Raw genomic sequence first — 16,823 nt, forward strand, 5'->3', positions numbered from 1 at the left:
GGGTGGGGGTGGGAGTGGGGCTGGGGCAGCACCATCGAGCAAAAGTCCTTTGTACAGTCCTAGGGCCGCCGTGGGTCAACGCAGGGTGCCAACCAGAGGTTCACGCTTGTCAATGCACTGCGTGTGCACTTCCCTGAGAGGGGTCTGTCTATCTCCGAAGAGGGCTTGTTAACACCCACTGTCACCCTAGGGAACAGTGGCAGGGGGCATGGGCTCTGCAGTGAGAACCCCCTAGAGTTCAAACCCTGTCACTTAAGCTGTGTGGCCTCGGGCAATGACTTGACCTCTCTGAGCCCAGTGACCACCTCTGTAAAGGGGGGTGAGGGGGTAACATCAGCTGCCTCTGTTATGGGCACTAAACACCCTCGGAAGCAGTGCAAGAGGGCTAAGTGTGAACTGCCGGAATCCACACCCTCGAGTTACTGACAAGGAGACGGAGTGCCAGAGACGTGTGTCTCATCTCGTGTCTTTGGGGGAGGGAAGGCACCGGGGTGGGAGAAGCCACAGGCCCTGGGCGGCCAGACAAGTCGTTTTTGCCTTACATGTTAATCCCGGGCATGGCGGGGCCGAGGGAGTTGGGTGGTGGTCTCATGCCGCTGCCGTAATTCTGCAACGATAACCAAGGGTCAGTCTATGAGGAGCAAGAGGGGACCGGAGAGAGGAGGAGGAGGAGGAGGAGGAGGAGGAGGAGGAGGAGGAGGAGGAGGAGGAGGGAGGAGAGACAGACGGAAGATCAGTGAGAGGGCTCGTCCTGGAAAAGGGTAGATGAGAAACACAACACACCACAAACAAATGCGACCGTGTCTGCAGAGGGCTGGGGGCGGGCGGGGAGTGACAGGGACAACAGATGCCAAGCCAGCACAGAGAGACAGGCACAGCTTCCCATGCGTTCTCGGGGGCTTCTGGAGGATTCTCTCAGAAACCTATGGATGTCAAGTAGGCAGCTCTCTGCGCTGCTCTTTCCCACAGGTCTCAAGGCAGGTAAAGGGATCTGAACTGGTACGGTAAGGGAACCCCGTAGGGGGCCACGAGCCCCATGGACAGTGGCGCGAGGAGGACATGTGGGGTGGGCAGAGGAGTGCTCCTCAGGTCCTGTGCCAGCAGGGGCCCCAAGCATAGACACCTCACCTTGCTGGTCCCCTCCCACCTGGCCAAGCCCCGGGGCTGGGCACCAGCATGTGGAGGCCTCGGTGGGCACAGAGGCCTCCTTTCTGTGCTTGGGGGTCCCGAGTCCACTTCAGGAAAGTCTGCAGAGAGCTCAGAAACTGCTGGGTGTGGGGAGGGGGATGCCAGGAGGCCGAGGGGGGCGTCCAGAGTGGGTACTCCAGGAGTCCCTGGACTCATCTGTGACCACATAGGGCTGCGCCGGCCCCTTCCCTCTCCACGTGCCACATGGTGGGTGGCAGGGACATTGCCCCGGGGTGCTGTCACCCTCCTTCCCGGCCTCTCGGAAAGGCTTCTGCAGTGGTGAATGCTGCTTTCAAGGGCCAAAGACACAATGCCCACATTGTGCTTACTGCCAGCACACCCACCCACCCATTCCCAAACTTTCTCACATGGAGTCTACTACTAAGCGAGAGAGAGCCCGCCACCCCACCGCTCCTGCCCCAGCAAACACCAATCAGCTTTCAGGAATTCTCCTGTTCTAGAGACTCCACACAGGGGACCCGGTGTTCTCGTGGGAGATGCACTGGGCTGCTAACCGCAAGGCTGGCCGTTCAAAACTGCCAGCCGCACCTGAAGAAGATGAGGCTTTATCCTATAGGGTTGCTATGAGTCAGAATGGACCCCCCCCTTTACTCTGTATACGTGGGATCCCACATCTGGCCTCTGGAGTCTGCTTCCTCCACTCTGTGTGAGGTCTACAAGGATCATTCACGTGGCAGCAGGCAAGGGGACTGTTTCTCTTCACAGCTGACTACTGCTACACCCGTGGGGGTGGGGGTGGGGGCGCTGCAATAAGACCCGAGGGTGGGGCTTGGGAATCACATGTGGATTCTACAACAATCCGGTGACAACATGATACGGCCTCCTTTTGGGTGGGTTAAGGAGCAGGTTCACAGTGCATACCCCCAAAAGAAGCCCTGTCAACAGGCTGTGGGCATCTCCAGGGCACTGGGAGAGTCTTTCGGGCACACACCCTGCCCAGCCTGCAGGAGCCGCCCAGCAGGCCTCTGCTCAGATCCTGCATTTCACAGGTGACAACTGGAGGGTCACAGGGGTCAAGGTCACATAAGCAGCCCAGCAGATACAGGGCCAAAAAACTAGGCTTTTGGGATGTAGGTGATTCAAATCAGAAACACCAGCTAGGGGGATGGGGGAGCCAGGCCCCATGGCTTCAGCCTTCCAACAAGTGCTGGAGGTGCTGGAGAAGCCCGCAGGCATGACCACCTCCTGGGAGTCTGTCTCAGACACACCACACCTTGGGCAGCCCTGGGCCTGTCAGGATCCACAAAGGACCCCTTGCTTGGGGGAGTGAGCCCCACCCTACCCTCAGTTCCTTTGCTGTGAGGAGCCAGGCTCTGCGAGGGCCCCCGAGGCTGGAAAGGCAGGCAGGCAGCCAGCCATGGTGGCTGGTGGGGGCTGCTTCCTGGGACCTGTCTTGGGCACTGTCCAGGGGACACCCAGCACCCTTTCCTGTAGCAGGAGACGGCATGGGGCATCCAGGCAGTGAGCGGGGGAGGCTGCCCTCCACCCTGCCCTGCAATCACGTGGGGCTCAGTTGGGTGGGGAAACCTCCACAGGGCTGCCTGGGAAAGCTCCTCAAAGGTCCCCCGGTCCACCTGCTCCTCCCTAGGACCACGGGGTGTTTCCGGGAAAGAGATCCTGTCTTTGTATCTCTGTGTGATTTCTGTTTAGAGCAGCGGTTCTCAACCTGGGGGTCACGACCCCTTCACAGGGGTCGCCTACGACCGTATTTCCGATGGTCTTAGGAACCGAGACTCTGCTCTTCTGTCCATCTCCAGGCGATCCGCCCACATACAGGGCTCAGCGCACATGGGGAGCTGTAGTCAAGGGTCACGGCACCAGGAAGGTTGAGAACCACTGGCTTAGAAGCACAGCGTCAGGCGGGTCCTGGGTGTCAGCTGTGCTCCAGGGCGACGTGGCTTCCGGAAGGCAGCACAGGGCTGTCCCAAAGGACCACCGGCTGCCCTTCATTGGAACTTCTCTGCCGGCTCCACTCCAGCCCCAGCACCCCTGCGGGCCAGCTGGCTTCCCTCCTCTCCCCAGAGCTGGGCAGGTGCCCCGTAGTGTGAGCCACGCTCCACCTGCAGTCACTTCTGGACACTTGGCCAAAGGTTCCTGCCCGACACTGACACACGTTTTAAAAGGCGAGAACGCGATAAAGCGAGAATACTGCCTTCTAGCCGCTGGCTGTTTCAGGAAACCCAGTGGAAACTGTCCCAGCGTGAGGGCGGAGCCCGCCGGGCCGACTGGCGCCCGGTGATGGTTCATCTGGAATGTGTCGGGTGGGCTTTGGGGCTCAGAAAACAGGAAAGGAGAAAAGGGCAGTGTCATGCGGGCGGCTTTAAAACCTCCGCAGGAGCCCAAAGCCATGCCCCTTCCTTTGGTCACCTGGGTTCCGAAGGAGTCACTGGGTAAACCGTCCAATTCCTGCTGGGGAGAACCCGCTGTCCCCATACAGGGGTGCTCACTAGAGGCTGGGGTTCCCTCCCAGAGCCCAGGTCCTGATTCAGATCTGGGAATGATCGCCTTGTTTATATTCCTGCTCTCAGGTTTCCACTTCACCACGGCCACCCACCCCTCCCGAGGACTGCCCATTTTACAGATGCTGAGCTGGAGGGCTGGCCCGCTGGGCTGGCTAGCTCTAGAACTCTACCTTCGGAGCCCTTCTGTGCACTGGGGGTGTTGGCAATGCCCTCAGGGCACCGAGATGGGGGCTGGGGAGTGGGGAGCTCCAGTTGTCTCCCACTCTCGGGTCCCCAACCTGCTGATGGTGGATTCCAGCCCCCCCCCCCCCGGCACGTCCCAGACCCTAGAACACACCCAGCCTCACCAGTCCCAACATTTGCACCCTGCAAAGGGGGCTGACGGGGAAACAGGGCTGAGGCATTCTCGTGTTATCACAAAGCTTGTGTCTGGAAGGGACATCAGTGTCTTGGCCATGCATGGGCACAGGCAGCTTCCGTGCTGGGAGTACTGCCCCATGGGGGTGGGCGGGATGGAGGGGCTGGCGTCTCCTCCTTCTTCTGGGACACTTCTTGGGGCGGAGGGGAACCCCACCTCCTGCCAACCACTCCTAGAAGTCCTTGGGAGCAAGATCTCGGGCTCTGGACCGCCTCACCACCCGGTAAAGCACACCACCCGGTAAAGCACGCCACCCGAGCGTGCCAGCCAGGCTGCTGCTCGGGAACACAGTGGGCTGGGGTGGGGGGGCAGCCCTCACCTTCTGGAACACTCTGCCCTCAGCCAGCAAGACAACATACGTCTCTAGCTTCTAGAGCAGTGGTTCTCAACCTTCCTAATGCCGAGATCCTTTAATACATTTCAACCCACCGGTTGAGAACCACTGCACTACAATGTAGGCATAACCACAGGCTGGACCAGCTGCTGCCAAGCCCAAACCAGGGTGGAGAGAGGCAAACAACAAGGGAAGAAACATAAAGCAACCACCCAATGCAAACCACAAGAGCCCTGGATTTCAGACGCTCTTACGCCGCCAGGGCGGAGAACGGGCTGTTCTGTGCCGGTCAAGCATCCCACTGGAGACTCGACTTGCCTCCTTTCAGCCACCTCCCAAAGTAGATACGGCTCAGCCCCTGTGGACTGACGTACCTGCCAAGCCTCCGAGGACTGCAAGCATGTGGTGGGTTAAGTGAGGCTTCCGTGCTCCTGCCTCAGCCACCACCCTCCTGCACCTCCCCACTCCCCCACTGCTGCGAGCTCCAAAGGGGCTTCTGACCCAGGCAGCCCCTCACTGGGGAGAACAATGAACTTTGGGGGATCTGGTGGCAGAGGGAAGAAGAGGCAGTGGTTGGGGAAGGCTTACTTCCTTTTAGGATTACGGGGCCAACAGAAGCCAAGGACCTCCCCCAAATCTTTCAACACTGCAGATGTTCAAACCACCGCTGTACAGGAAAGCCAAGGGCTGGGTTTGCAGTAAATCAAACTCCAGAATAACGCAAAGGACTGTGGGTCTGGGGGCCAGTCATGCTCTCCCTGTAAAAGGGAGGCGCGGAGGCTCCTGAGAATCCCAAACATCTACGAGCCAGGGGTGGAGAAACAAGCTCAGACTTCCAGGCAGGGCAGACAAGAAGGGGCACAAACACACCGCTCCCACCCTGACCCCGCATTCAGATTCATTGCCTCGCAGGCAGTCAGGTTCCAGAGAGCTCCCAAGAAGACCGGACACAGCGAGCTCTCTGCCTTGGCTGCTTCTGGAAGTGGAGCTCCATTCAACTCAAGAGAGTAGAAGTCCACTGGGAGAGTGGGCAGAACCCATCAGACCTGGGCCAGGAGGTCCTTCCCTCTGGGGCATAAAGCTGAGTCAAAGGGAGCGACAACTTTGCTGTGATCGTTAAGTACAACTACTCAGGGGGCTTGCAAGCATTTCTTCCGCAAGTTTCTAAACTGACATTTTTTTTAAGTCACTGTGTGAAATAAATAGCTGAGGTGGGTGCTTGGAGACCCGGACAATCATCCTTCTGTCCTGTGTGAAGGGACACTGCTGAGAACACAGGTATAGACACCTCTGTTGGGGACCACAGAGGTCGAAGTGGCTTGTTTGAGGACAGACGGTACCATGTGGGCAGAGCCAGGACTGTCACTCACTGCCCTGACTCTGGTCCCCATAGCTCCTGAGCCACCCGGCACCCCTGGTGGGGCATTAAACCCTCTGCCTTCCAAATTCCTCACACTCTACACTGGGGCTCCCCATTCCACAGTCTGCCTCCCAGAAGGGTCCCCCGATGCCCACTCCCCACTCGTGGGGCTGCTCCTGGCTGTGTGGCCAGCCCAGCCTTGGGCAGAGAGGAGCATGGAACATGGGCAGCCCTATCCTTTCGCCCCCGTGAGCTGAGGCGTGGCAGACAGACCGTGAAGACAGGAGAGAAAGCGGTGCACACAGATGGACAGGTAGATGGACGGACGGACAGGCAGTTAGTTACCTGTGGGCCAGGCCCCATGGGCCCCATGCCTCGCGGAGGGTTCATTCTCTGCATGGATCCTCCCATGTTAGGGTGCCCTGCGTGAGAGAGCAGGTGAGCCTCGAGGGAGGAGCCCTGTTGGACACCCTGGCCACCCCAGCCCCACCCTGCCCAGTCCCTGTACCTTGTTGCCGGGTGGGATCCATGGAATTAGGCAGCAATGGCTGTGTCCCAGGGACTCCTCCTGGAGGCTGGAAGACAGGACATGCTGAGCGACGCTGCAGAGCTGCGAGCCCAGGGGGCCTCGGCCCCACAGGTGAGGGTAGCACCCATCCAGGCTCACGCATGGTCTCAGACCATCCCTCCTGCCTTATGGCTGGAGGGGAGTGGCCACTGGCGTGAGCCGCCATCAGCTACCCCAGCAGCAGGGGAGCCTGAGCCCTGTTTGTGGGAAGGCAGGAACTGCCCACACGCCAGCTTTCGTGGGGCAGGGGCACCTGTCATGCTCCACAGGGTTCACCTGGAGGCAGTAGAGCCCTTCCTGGTGTCCACCCCAGCTCTGACACTGCAGTGTAAGCCAAATGCATCTTCCCCCCCCACCTCAACTTGATCTCCAACCCAATCATGGGAGACCGAGACCCATGAGCTCAAATCCCATCACCAGGAGAGGCCCTTTAAAAAGGAAGCAGGGGAGGAGATCATTAGATTCAGCATGACTAGTAGGGCCGTCCCAAAAAGAGCAGCCCAAAGGTCCCGTCACTTGTTGGCAGCGCCAGGACAAGTCCTCAGCTCGGGTCTCCTGGCTACCTGCTTGTTTCTACCTGACATGCCACTTTCCAACTAAGGGGTGGGAGTGTGGGGAGTAAGCTGCTAGGTGGCCAGATGGTGACCGTGATATGTTGGCAGGTGTGGTGGTCACTGTGGTGGGATGGCAGGTGTGGTGGTCACTGTGGTGGGATGGCAGGTATGATGGTCACTGTGGTGGGGATGGCAGGTGTGATGGTCACTGTGGTGGGATGGCAGGTGTGATGGTCACTGTGGTGGGGTGGCAGGTGTGATGGTCACTGTGGTGGGATGATAGGTATGATGGTCACTGTGGTGGGGATGGCAGGTGTGATGGTCACTGTGGTGGGGATGGCAGGTGGGATGGTCACTGTGGTGGGGAGAACAGTGGGCCACAGGATTCCCGAGTGCAGGCTTGGCACACTTGCTGTGAAACCCCATGAAGAGGAGTTAGCTTGGGCCTGGAGGTACTGCAGCTGCACAGTGAAAAGAGGGAGGGCGAGGCTGGGGGTGAGGCAACAGCTCAGTCCCCACCCCTAAGACCACAAAAAGCAAAAGCCTTTGCCTCTGCGCAGAGCCAGGCCCCTCCCCTCTGCAGACACCAGCCATTTCCCAGGCTGAGCCTGGGGGCCTAGCAGGCTAACTGTTGCCTTGGGAAGGCCCTGCGGAAGCCTGGCCTGCCGTGCTCAGTGGCAGACTCCACACAGGTGCCAGGAAGAAATGGTGGATAGAAAAGGATACACCAACCTAGTTTTCCCCACCCTCAGAACAGAATGGGATGGGCTATGCTGGGGTAGGCTTGTATGGGAGTCTGGGAAGGACCCCAAGTTCACTAAGTGGGGTATGCCCCCCCATTGGGGAGGACGGGGCATGCCTCTCCCATCCCTGGACCTGTTCCGACCTCTCCCTCTCTCCCAGGCCAGCTTCTTCACCCCAAGTTCCCACGCTTGACTCACGTGGCTGCCTTCTTGGCACCTTGGGGTTTCAGAGTGTTTGGGTACAGGGCGTTGGGGTACAGGAAGACTGAGCTTATCTGGTTTGGAAATCCCAGGACGTTGAGGGATGTGGGTGAGGGATCTGGGTCACTGAGATTTTTGGCTCAGTTACTGACCCAGCAGCCTGATTCAAGCTTAGTGTACCAGTGTGGGGGCTGGGAAGCCTCCCTTTGGGTAGGGGACTGACCCAGGGGAGGTGGTCTCCCACCGAGGAGCCTGAAGCCCTTAGAGGTAGAAAGGAGGAGCAATGCATGCAGCCTCAGCCCAGTGCTCCCTCTGCTGCACCGCGGGGTTCAAGAGAGGTCTGTTTCTGCCCAGGGAGTGACAAGTCCACCTGCCTGCCAGAGCCAGCCAGCCTCCATGGGGACACCGTTCGTCACCCACCCCGGTCACTTGACAGTCAGCAAAGAGGGCAGCAGGCAGGTTCCAAGACCTGTGAGCCCTGGTCCCCACCCCTCCAGAACAGGCCAGCTCCTAATGGGTGAGAGCCCAAGCAGGTGTGCCTCTGCCTTGTCCACCTGCCACAGTGGCATGGCTCCGCTCCAGGGACCCCCAGTCCAGGGATGCCTGTCCAGGGGCATAAGCATTTCAACAGTGCCCAGGAAACTGGGTTTCCCGCGGGGAGGTGGACACTGCTGGGTGCAGATGGAGAGTGTACTCTCCCCCGGCTCTCCTGGACATCTGTTCAAGCTTAACTGCTGCAGAGGGACACGCCCCCACCCCTGCCCTGCCTTACTCACTCTCCAGGTGTCTCCACTGCCACAGGAAGGATCCCCCTGGTGGGTCGGGGTGGGGGCAGGCTGCTGCGGAGGGTCTGCATGTGTGATGGCAAAGGCTCACACACTCCTGACAAGTTACCAACGACAGGCGTCTTAGAACTAACCATGCCGCAGAACGGACAGGGCGGAGCAGGCTGGGCACGTCCCTGGACTGGGAGCCGGCGGGAGCCCAAGGCTTCAGGGAGTCTCTTGTCCACCCGATCTTCTGTCTGCTCCTCCTGCCACACATCTAAGGCCCCCTCCTCTCTGCTCAAGAGCTGCCTCAAACTCCTCTCTCCACACATGCCCCCATGGTGGCAGAGAAGAGGGGATGCAAAGGGCTTTAAAAGCAAAATCAAGGGGGGAACCTGAGCGGCACCACCTGGGTGATGTGATGTGAAAACCAGAGGCCACTGGTTACAATGAGTCAGGAGTTCCCTTGGCAGCCCACGCCACGGCTGTCCTGCCCAGCCTCAGGGCCAGGAGGATTTGTGCTCAGACACTGCCAAACGAGTTGGCAGCGCAATTCTGGCTCCCAGGGCGCCTAGGGTGGTGTGGGGGCTGGCGTGGCACTCGGGTTCTGTTAAAGTTTTTGCAAACTCACTGAACAAATTATGTTAAAAGATCTTGGCCAAAAAGTCAGGGGGGGGGGACACACACAAAAAGACACCTCATCTCCCTGATGTCTCTTTAGTGACCCCCAGATCTCCTTCTGGCCCTGGATGTCCTGACCCAGGACATCACCTTCTCTAGACCACCCCAATGGGCCAGCACTGCCAGCCACAGGACCCCAGGCTGCAGGGGCCTGGCCGTAAGCGGACCACTGTTCCCAGGACGCCAACAGATCCCTTCTTGTTTGGAGTTGGGTCTGAAACACCCACAGGCGTCCTGCCCCGCTGCACCCAGATCATGATCTAAGCATTCCTATGGGCCATTTCTCCCCCTAATAGCAGGATTACATTCACCAGCCTTGGCAATTCTCAAAAGCTTCCAGGGAAAAATGCACGTTGTCAATTAACTTCATTAAGAAGGAAGACCCTTTTCCAAGAAGTGGCTGGAGGGGAGGGGCAGGGGCGTTATTACCTTCTCTCCAACAGCTGAAACCTGGCAACCCCCCCATCGCCCTGCTTCTCATGAGACCCAGCGCTGGCTGCCAGAAGCCCCCCAGAGGAGAGGCAGGTGACATGCTAGGAGCAGGGGGAGGGGGGGCGGGGAGACATACTGCTTCTCTCTGGGGATCCCCTTACAAAGCATCCCTTCACCGCCCCTCCCACATCTTTCCCCCCAAGTGTGATTCTGAGTCAGAACCCCCCAGCAGGCCCCAGGCAGCCGAGTACACGGAAGAAGGAAATGACACAGTACCTGGTTTCCCATTCTGATGGGGGGCCTGGGGCCGCCGGCGTATCGCGGGGACATAAAAGGCTGCAAGGAGAGGGAATCAGTTCAGGGACAGCCTGCACCGCACAGCACCGTGACACACACAACGCTCCGCTCCACAAAGTCCAGCTGTGTCACCTCCACTGATCCTGCCAACTCCCCTCTGGGCAGGGAGCACGGTGGAGGCGTACAGTGCCCGCCCGGCTCTGGCCTGGCTCTGCGGTAGCCCACAGAGAGCTACTGTGCGTGGAGGGGCAGCGCGGGGACTGGGCCGAGGACGCTGAGGGCCAGGTAAACCGATGCCCAGGAAATAAAGTTCTCAGTGTCCGCAGACAGTGGCACACACGCACACAGGTGCTCGGGCACACACGCACACACAATTCACTGACGGGGGGTGGGGGGGACGAGGGTCCGAGGGGGGGATAGCACAATGGAGGGGGCGGGGGCTGCCTAGCTGAATGCGGGAGGGGGGGTGGGCGAGAAAGCTCTCTCACGGCAGCAAGCACGCACAAAGGAAAAGGCCAGGGCTGCAGCTCCAGCTACGGACGATGGTGAACCAAACTGACGGCTAAAACAAGAAAACAAACCCAAAGCGAGGAGGGGGCACACAAACCAAAGCAAAACAAAAACCCGGCCGAGGCTGCTGAGAGGCTCCTGGACTATTTAGTCTTTCTTTTGGCTCACAGATCCCGGCCGGGAGCAGGGCCGAGGAATGGGGGCGATCTTTAAAAAGAGTAGGGAAAATAAAAGCAAAAGCAATAAAAGAAAACCCAAGGAAGCGGGCTGTTTCTTTTCTTTTTCCGTTTTCAACGGAGTCTGTCGGCAAAGACACAGCAGAGGCCCGGCCAGCTGTTGGCCGCCGCCTTCCTCCGCGCCCCGTGCACCCCGGCCGGCCGGCGGGCGTTTACCTGACTGTGGGGTCCCATCATGCTGCTGGGATTGTGAGGTGGAGGCTGTGCGTGCGGCGAGGGCTGTGACCCCGGAGGACCCTGTGAGGTCAGACAGTAGAGGCAGGTTACAGATCACAGCACATGGAGAAGCGCAGGAGAAGCTTAAAAGAACAAAAAATTAAAACCAAAACGAAGGGGGCGGGTGGGCGTGCGGGAAGCCGGCGCTGGCTGGCGGGAGGTGGCGGGGCTGCTTGCTGTCTGGGTGGCCGGGGGCGGAATGGCACACGACGCGGAGCAGGAGGGACAGGAGCTGATCACTGGGTACGTCCACAGGGGGTGGGAAGGGATGAAAGGGGAACGAGGACGCAGGCACAGTCTACCGCTGGACAGGGTTTGCCGTGTTCATGACGTTGGTGGGGACAGGCTGGGGAACAGTACAGTGATGGCCTGGCATGGCAGGGCTGCAGTCGCCACCGGGCCCACTCTGCCCAGACTCAAGGGGACGTTCACAGAGGGTGTGAGGGGTCCGGGAAGTGAGTGTTGCTGTCCTCAGGGGACTCAGTCTGTGGGGACCCACACCAGGCTCCAGGTCGGGAGGGAGGCCCAGACCAGGAGGTCCCAGGAAGAGAGGAGCCAGGACAGGCTTCCCTGACAGATGCACTGATGGGGCACAAGGATGAGGCAGCACCGGTGAGCGAGCACATGGAGCAGAGAGGACAAACAGCTACCAAGCACCCACCACCAGGTGACTGGGGAGTCACGTAGACGTCATGGCAACCCCTGTGGGAGGGCTGTTACGTTCTCTTACAGAGAAGGACTGAGTCTCAAGGGGAAATGAACTTGGTTATGGCCACACAAAGCGGCAGAGCCAGGCCCACGTGACCTCCCCCAGGCGTCTGGCCTGGGTGGGCCTGTGGGCTGGGCAGAGTGGGGTTTCCCATCGCAGACGGTAATGCACCCACCGTTCCCAAGCCCCAGGCTGCGCTGACCACTGCTCCTCACACACACAGCGGGGCAGATGGAATTACTTAAACCACAGGGTTGGCCAAACTGAGGGCTGCAACCCACCTGTGGGTCATGAAATCAACTTGGTTGGGCTGCAGGCACCATTTGAAAAACACACCCTAAAGGGGCAAACAGGAGGCTAGCAGCTAGCAGGGCTCTGTGCATTCTAAAGCGGTGCTTCCTCATCAGCCTTGGTTACATCTCGCAGTGTGGAGGCCCCCGTGGACGTGCCTCCTGCCAGCTCCTGGCTTCGTGGGCCGGACCCTCGGGGACATAGGTGAAGGGGTACCACACCTCGACTTGCATCTCCACGCCTACACTCGGAATTCCTGCGCCTACACTGGGGATGAGCGTGGTTACATTTTGTACCCAGTGAGAGACAACCACTGAAAGACCCCGCCTTCTCCAGAGAAGTCAGCAGCACGCCTCCCACTGCCCAGACGCACAGCCTGTGTCTGGTGGGTATGGACGGGCGGGGGAGAGGTGTGCAGAGGGCCGCCCCGCTCAAGGCAGCTCACTTCCAGAGAGCCCGCGGAGCAGATGTTCCCTACCTGCCACGCTACTCATTTCAACAAGTGTGTGTCTTTCCAGCGGCTGCCAGCAACGGCATGGTTTGTTACCATGAGCAATTTTCTTAATTAACAGACATTAATTAGCCATTTAGCAATTTTGCAAGCATTTGTTTAGCGGCTTTCCTAAACATGAATACCACTGTGATAATGGCACTGATTAGAGGGTCCCCTAATTAACAGTACAGGGAAGGAAAATTGAAATCACATAAATTAAAAAGGGAGGGGAAGTTAATGAAGGCGGGACATATTTGCACCTGCAAGTCTTTTGTACCACGAAACTTGGGTGTAATGTAAACAAAATAAGATAATTTGAAGCCAACCCCCCAAAAAAGGGGAAATGAAAGAACCAAGAAAAGGGCCTCCAGGGTGAGGTCCGGCTGCTAAGAGGGGGCGGCGGGCCTTCCGTGGCTCCTGGACCCCTTCGCTCTTGGCAAGGAGGCGGCTCCTCCAGGGACTCTCAGCCCCACTCCCCCTCCTGGCAGCTCGAAGCACTTCCCCAGACCTTTGCACCCCCAGCTGGTGGAGGACAGGAGGGCTGGGCGGTCGGAGTCCATTTCCGATCAGAGCAGCAGCAGGGACAGCTCCCAGGGGAGCCTAACATCTGGTGGGGCCCCTGTCCGTGGCGGCCCTGATAAATGAGGCCAGGGCTGGACAGCTTCACCTGCTGTCGCTGGCTGCAGGCGGGGCTGAAGGTGTGCCTCACGTCCTGACATCCCTGTCAAACTCAGATCCCAGTGAAGGGTCACTGAATGAGAACTCGGGGCACAGCCTGCTCTGGATATGGCTCCCCATGGGCAGTGTGCAGGGGTGAAGCTAGCAAGTCAGGACTTCTCTGGCTTGTGGGGAGGAGGCTGTGAAGCCTGGGGAGGCAGTAGCACCCCAGGGTGTCCCCTCTACTCAGAGAGAAAATCTCACCACAAACTTGCTACAAAACTATTCACGAACCACCCCCAACTCCCTGCCACCTCTAGGCCCTGCACCCACGGGAGCTCTGTGGATGAGAAAGCTTGTCCAGAAACCTACTCTCCTCTGCAACCGGCCACCCCACCTCCACGCCGCTCCACAGAGCGCTCGGAGATGCATCACACCAAGGTCAGAGCTGGTGTGTGTGGCAGGAGGGGCCTGCATGTGGACGGAGCCCTCTGTGCCTGGGCTCGGTCCTTAGCAGGGTGGATCATGTCACCAGGGGACCTCCCCCGCCAGGCACATTCATGCACGTGTGTGTGGATGTGAGAGACAGAGACATCTACTTCTGCAGAGATGCACAGAGCTGCCCTGTGTCCTACCCTTCCGTCTCAGCCCACACACGTCACACGGGCGCGCAGGGTGGCAGGAAATGGACGTCATGGTTTCTCAACCCCAACGAAAAGCGACAGTGGAAGGAAGGCGTAAACAAAACCAACCAACAAAAAGCTCTTCTTTGGGGATTTTACCTCTGTTGGTACTGGTTGTTTCCTCTACCCCTCCCCCACCCTGCAGATCCGGGCGGCGGGCGGGGACCACCACGGGGAAGGCAGGATATGCACAGCTGAAATCTCATCCGTGTCCCCACACGCAGGACACCCTCACCACCCCAAAGCGACTATCATCCCTCCCGGGCCTGAGGCTTCTGTGCCAGGTGCCTCTGCCTGCAAGCTTGGGGGAGTCGGCACCCCAGCTTGGGGGCCACCTGTTTGCTGGGTGGCTCCGCCATCACCTTTCATGCACAGGTGAGAGAGAGAGGGACCCAGGACAAGTAACTGGTGCAAGGCCACAGAGCTGGTGGCAGAGTCACATCTAACTCCAGCTAGGGTTCTTCATGACTTCATCCTCCCCACACCCCCCAACACGCACACTACTGTGATGAAGGACAAGGATGGAGTTTGGGTCCTGGCACCAAGGCCTGGTTTTCTTATGCATGAAATTTGGATCATCCTTCCAATAGTAGAGCCACACACCCCTTTCACAGGGGCGGGGCTTCCCCTGCACACACTCCCTCCCTCTCTCCCAGGAAGCCTTAGCAGGGGGCTTTACAGGGAGCCCTGGGAGCCCATGGGTGATGGAGTCACCAGCCGCTCCGTGGAGAAAGAGGAGGTTTTCTTCTTCCTGGCACAGTCAGCCTCTCAGAAACCCACAGGGGCAGTTCTACCCTGTCTTATAGGGTCACTGTGAGCTGGCATCGACTCGATGGCAGTGAGTTTAGAGTTGCTTTATAGTGTGGGAAGAGAGGTCCAGGAAGATGAAGCCACTGGGGTTGGAGGTTAGTTACAGGTGGTGGGCCCAGGCAGGCCTCAGAGCCAGACTGGAGAATTCAGGCAGGTACCTCGGTGCAGGGCACAAAGCAGGTGCAAAGGAGCGCGTGCCACAGGCTGATCAGCTGAGTGCACATCTGACGGCTGGCTTGGTCGTACACTCCCTCCCTCCCTCGAGTCTCCATGCTGGCCACTCCGTGGCGGTACCATGCTGGGGCACGTGGCTCCACCGTGGGGAGCTCTTTGGCCACATAAGGAGAATGATGAGGACACAGCAGCAAGACAGGAGCTTGTGCCAGCTTCAACTGACACAGGCTCCCAGAGAAGGCGGTGCCTAGCTCATGTTCCCTTTCCAGACAGGCAGGCTGAGCCTGGAGGGGTCCCGAGACAACTGAGGAGAGGCCCCTCTTTCCACCACGGGCACTGCACTCGGCAGGGTGCCAGGAGCCTCTGGGCCCACAGGGAGGGCCTGGCACAGACAGGTTCCTGTTTAGGGGCAGCAGCTGCCCAGTCTGGGAAAGGAGGCAGAAAACACAGCCACTTCTTCCTGCCCGGGCCTCCCCTCTGCCCCAGGCCCTGCTAATGGACCTATCATTCATTCCCAGTGGGCCCTTCCCCAGCTCTCTATCCGACCGGAGAGCCACTTAGGCAGGGCCCGGGAGGCTCCGCGATGGGTGTGGCTGAGGCCAATGCTGGGCATCTCACCAAGACTGTGAGGTGTGGACACTGGCGCTTCGTGGAAAAGGCCTTTCCCAACATCGGCGTACGAGAACACCTGCACTTGCAATGGGGGTGAAGGCCCAAAGCCAGCCTCTGGCAGTCGTATTCCTGACAGGTGTGGGCTTGAAGAGGGACTGACCCAGGTTCACACTCCAGTTCCTCCGGTACAAGCTATGAGACCAATGTCCTTACTGCCCTCAACTTGACTTTCTCCCAAGTAGAACAGCAGCGACGTGGACCAGGCACCCAGAAGGTTCCCAGCCTCCCAGAGCACCCCCAGGCCTCATGCTCCAACAGCCGCTCAGGGTCCTTCCCGCCTTGACTTTCCAGCCTTGCCGTCTCTGCTCACGCGCCCTCAACCAGGCCCGCCGTCCGCAGCCCGGCCAAGCACCATGCTCCTTGCCTTCACAGTCACGCCAGTGCTGCCTGAACAGAGCCCCTCTTCTGACCACCTGACGTCGTCCGTCATGGGTGCTACTGTGTGGGGTGGTCTCTCCCACCAGACCATGGTGTCTTCTCAGGGAGTGACAACCTCCTGCCCACCAGGCAGGGCCATGCTGCCCACCACAGTCCAAGCCACACTCAGCAAGTCCCTCCCTGGGTGGGCGCCTCCAACGCCCCTGGACTCAAGAAACCAGGAAGAAAAGTCAGTTCCAACACGCTTACCCAGCTGGCTCTCCCTGGAGGTGACTGACATGAAAAACTGGGCAAAACCTAAAACCGCTTAGATTCTAAGTCCAGGAGCTTACTATAAGCTATGTGGTGCTCCAGTATCCCCAGAAACCCATGTCTCCCCACGCTCCTCAAAACTGCCTTCCCCGACTGGAGTCGTGCCCACGGAGTGTGGCCAGAGCGAGGCTCTTCCTCCTGAATTGCAGTGAGCAGCCACGCTCAGCTCACGCAAGCTGCGAGGACCCTCTCATACCAAATGCTACCCCAAGAGAAGGCCATGCCATTCTCGGTGGCAAGCGGGAGGCCCCCCAGCCCCATCCAGTCCAAACTCGGGAGACTTCGGTTAACCCTCCCAACAGTGGGCCGGCAGTGGTGGGGGGTGGGGGTGGGGGGGCGGAACTGAGGAGTTGGTTTTACCGGCCAGCAACCAGGGGTGGGAGGCACCACAGAGCTGGTGGCCGATGTAATCCGCCTGTTGGGCGTGTTGCCTTAATTGAGTGAATATAAGATTACATTAATTACACACACGGCAAAAGGTATGCGACAGACAATCCAATTTGCTCCTTGGACACAAACGTGGAAATGGAGAGTGCCAGAAGCCCGTTCTAGGGAGAAGGCTGAGGTGTGTCGTGTGCCATGGACACCCACAGCAGGCCCTCCGCCAGCCCGCCTCCCCACAATGGGGGCCGACCACCCAGAGGGCGGGAAGGCAT

General features: G+C 59.1%; 1 protein-coding gene across 5 annotated transcripts in view; it reads right to left on the reverse strand.

Moving 5' to 3' along the window:
* Positions 1 to 16,823, reverse strand: part of SSBP3 (single stranded DNA binding protein 3) — a 153,689-nt gene that overhangs the window by 11,510 nt on the left and 125,356 nt on the right. For 3 of the 5 annotated variants that reach the window (XM_075556584.1, XM_075556611.1, XM_075556603.1), the window contains 4 exons: positions 10,006 to 10,065; positions 6,292 to 6,358; positions 6,129 to 6,205; positions 543 to 607 (listed from right to left, as the gene is read on the reverse strand). In XM_075556584.1, coding sequence (XP_075412699.1) covers positions 543 to 607; positions 6,129 to 6,205; positions 6,292 to 6,358; positions 10,006 to 10,065 — 269 coding nt within the window. Of the gene's footprint in view, positions 1 to 542; positions 608 to 6,128; positions 6,206 to 6,291; positions 6,359 to 10,005; positions 10,066 to 10,928; positions 11,010 to 16,823 lie in introns of all 5 variants that reach the window. The other 2 variants (XM_075556575.1, XM_075556593.1) reach the window with 1 other exon arrangement.

Source organism: Tenrec ecaudatus, chromosome 1 (genome assembly GCF_050624435.1).
Source record: "Tenrec ecaudatus isolate mTenEca1 chromosome 1, mTenEca1.hap1, whole genome shotgun sequence".
Taxonomy (NCBI): domain Eukaryota; kingdom Metazoa; phylum Chordata; class Mammalia; order Afrosoricida; family Tenrecidae; genus Tenrec; species Tenrec ecaudatus.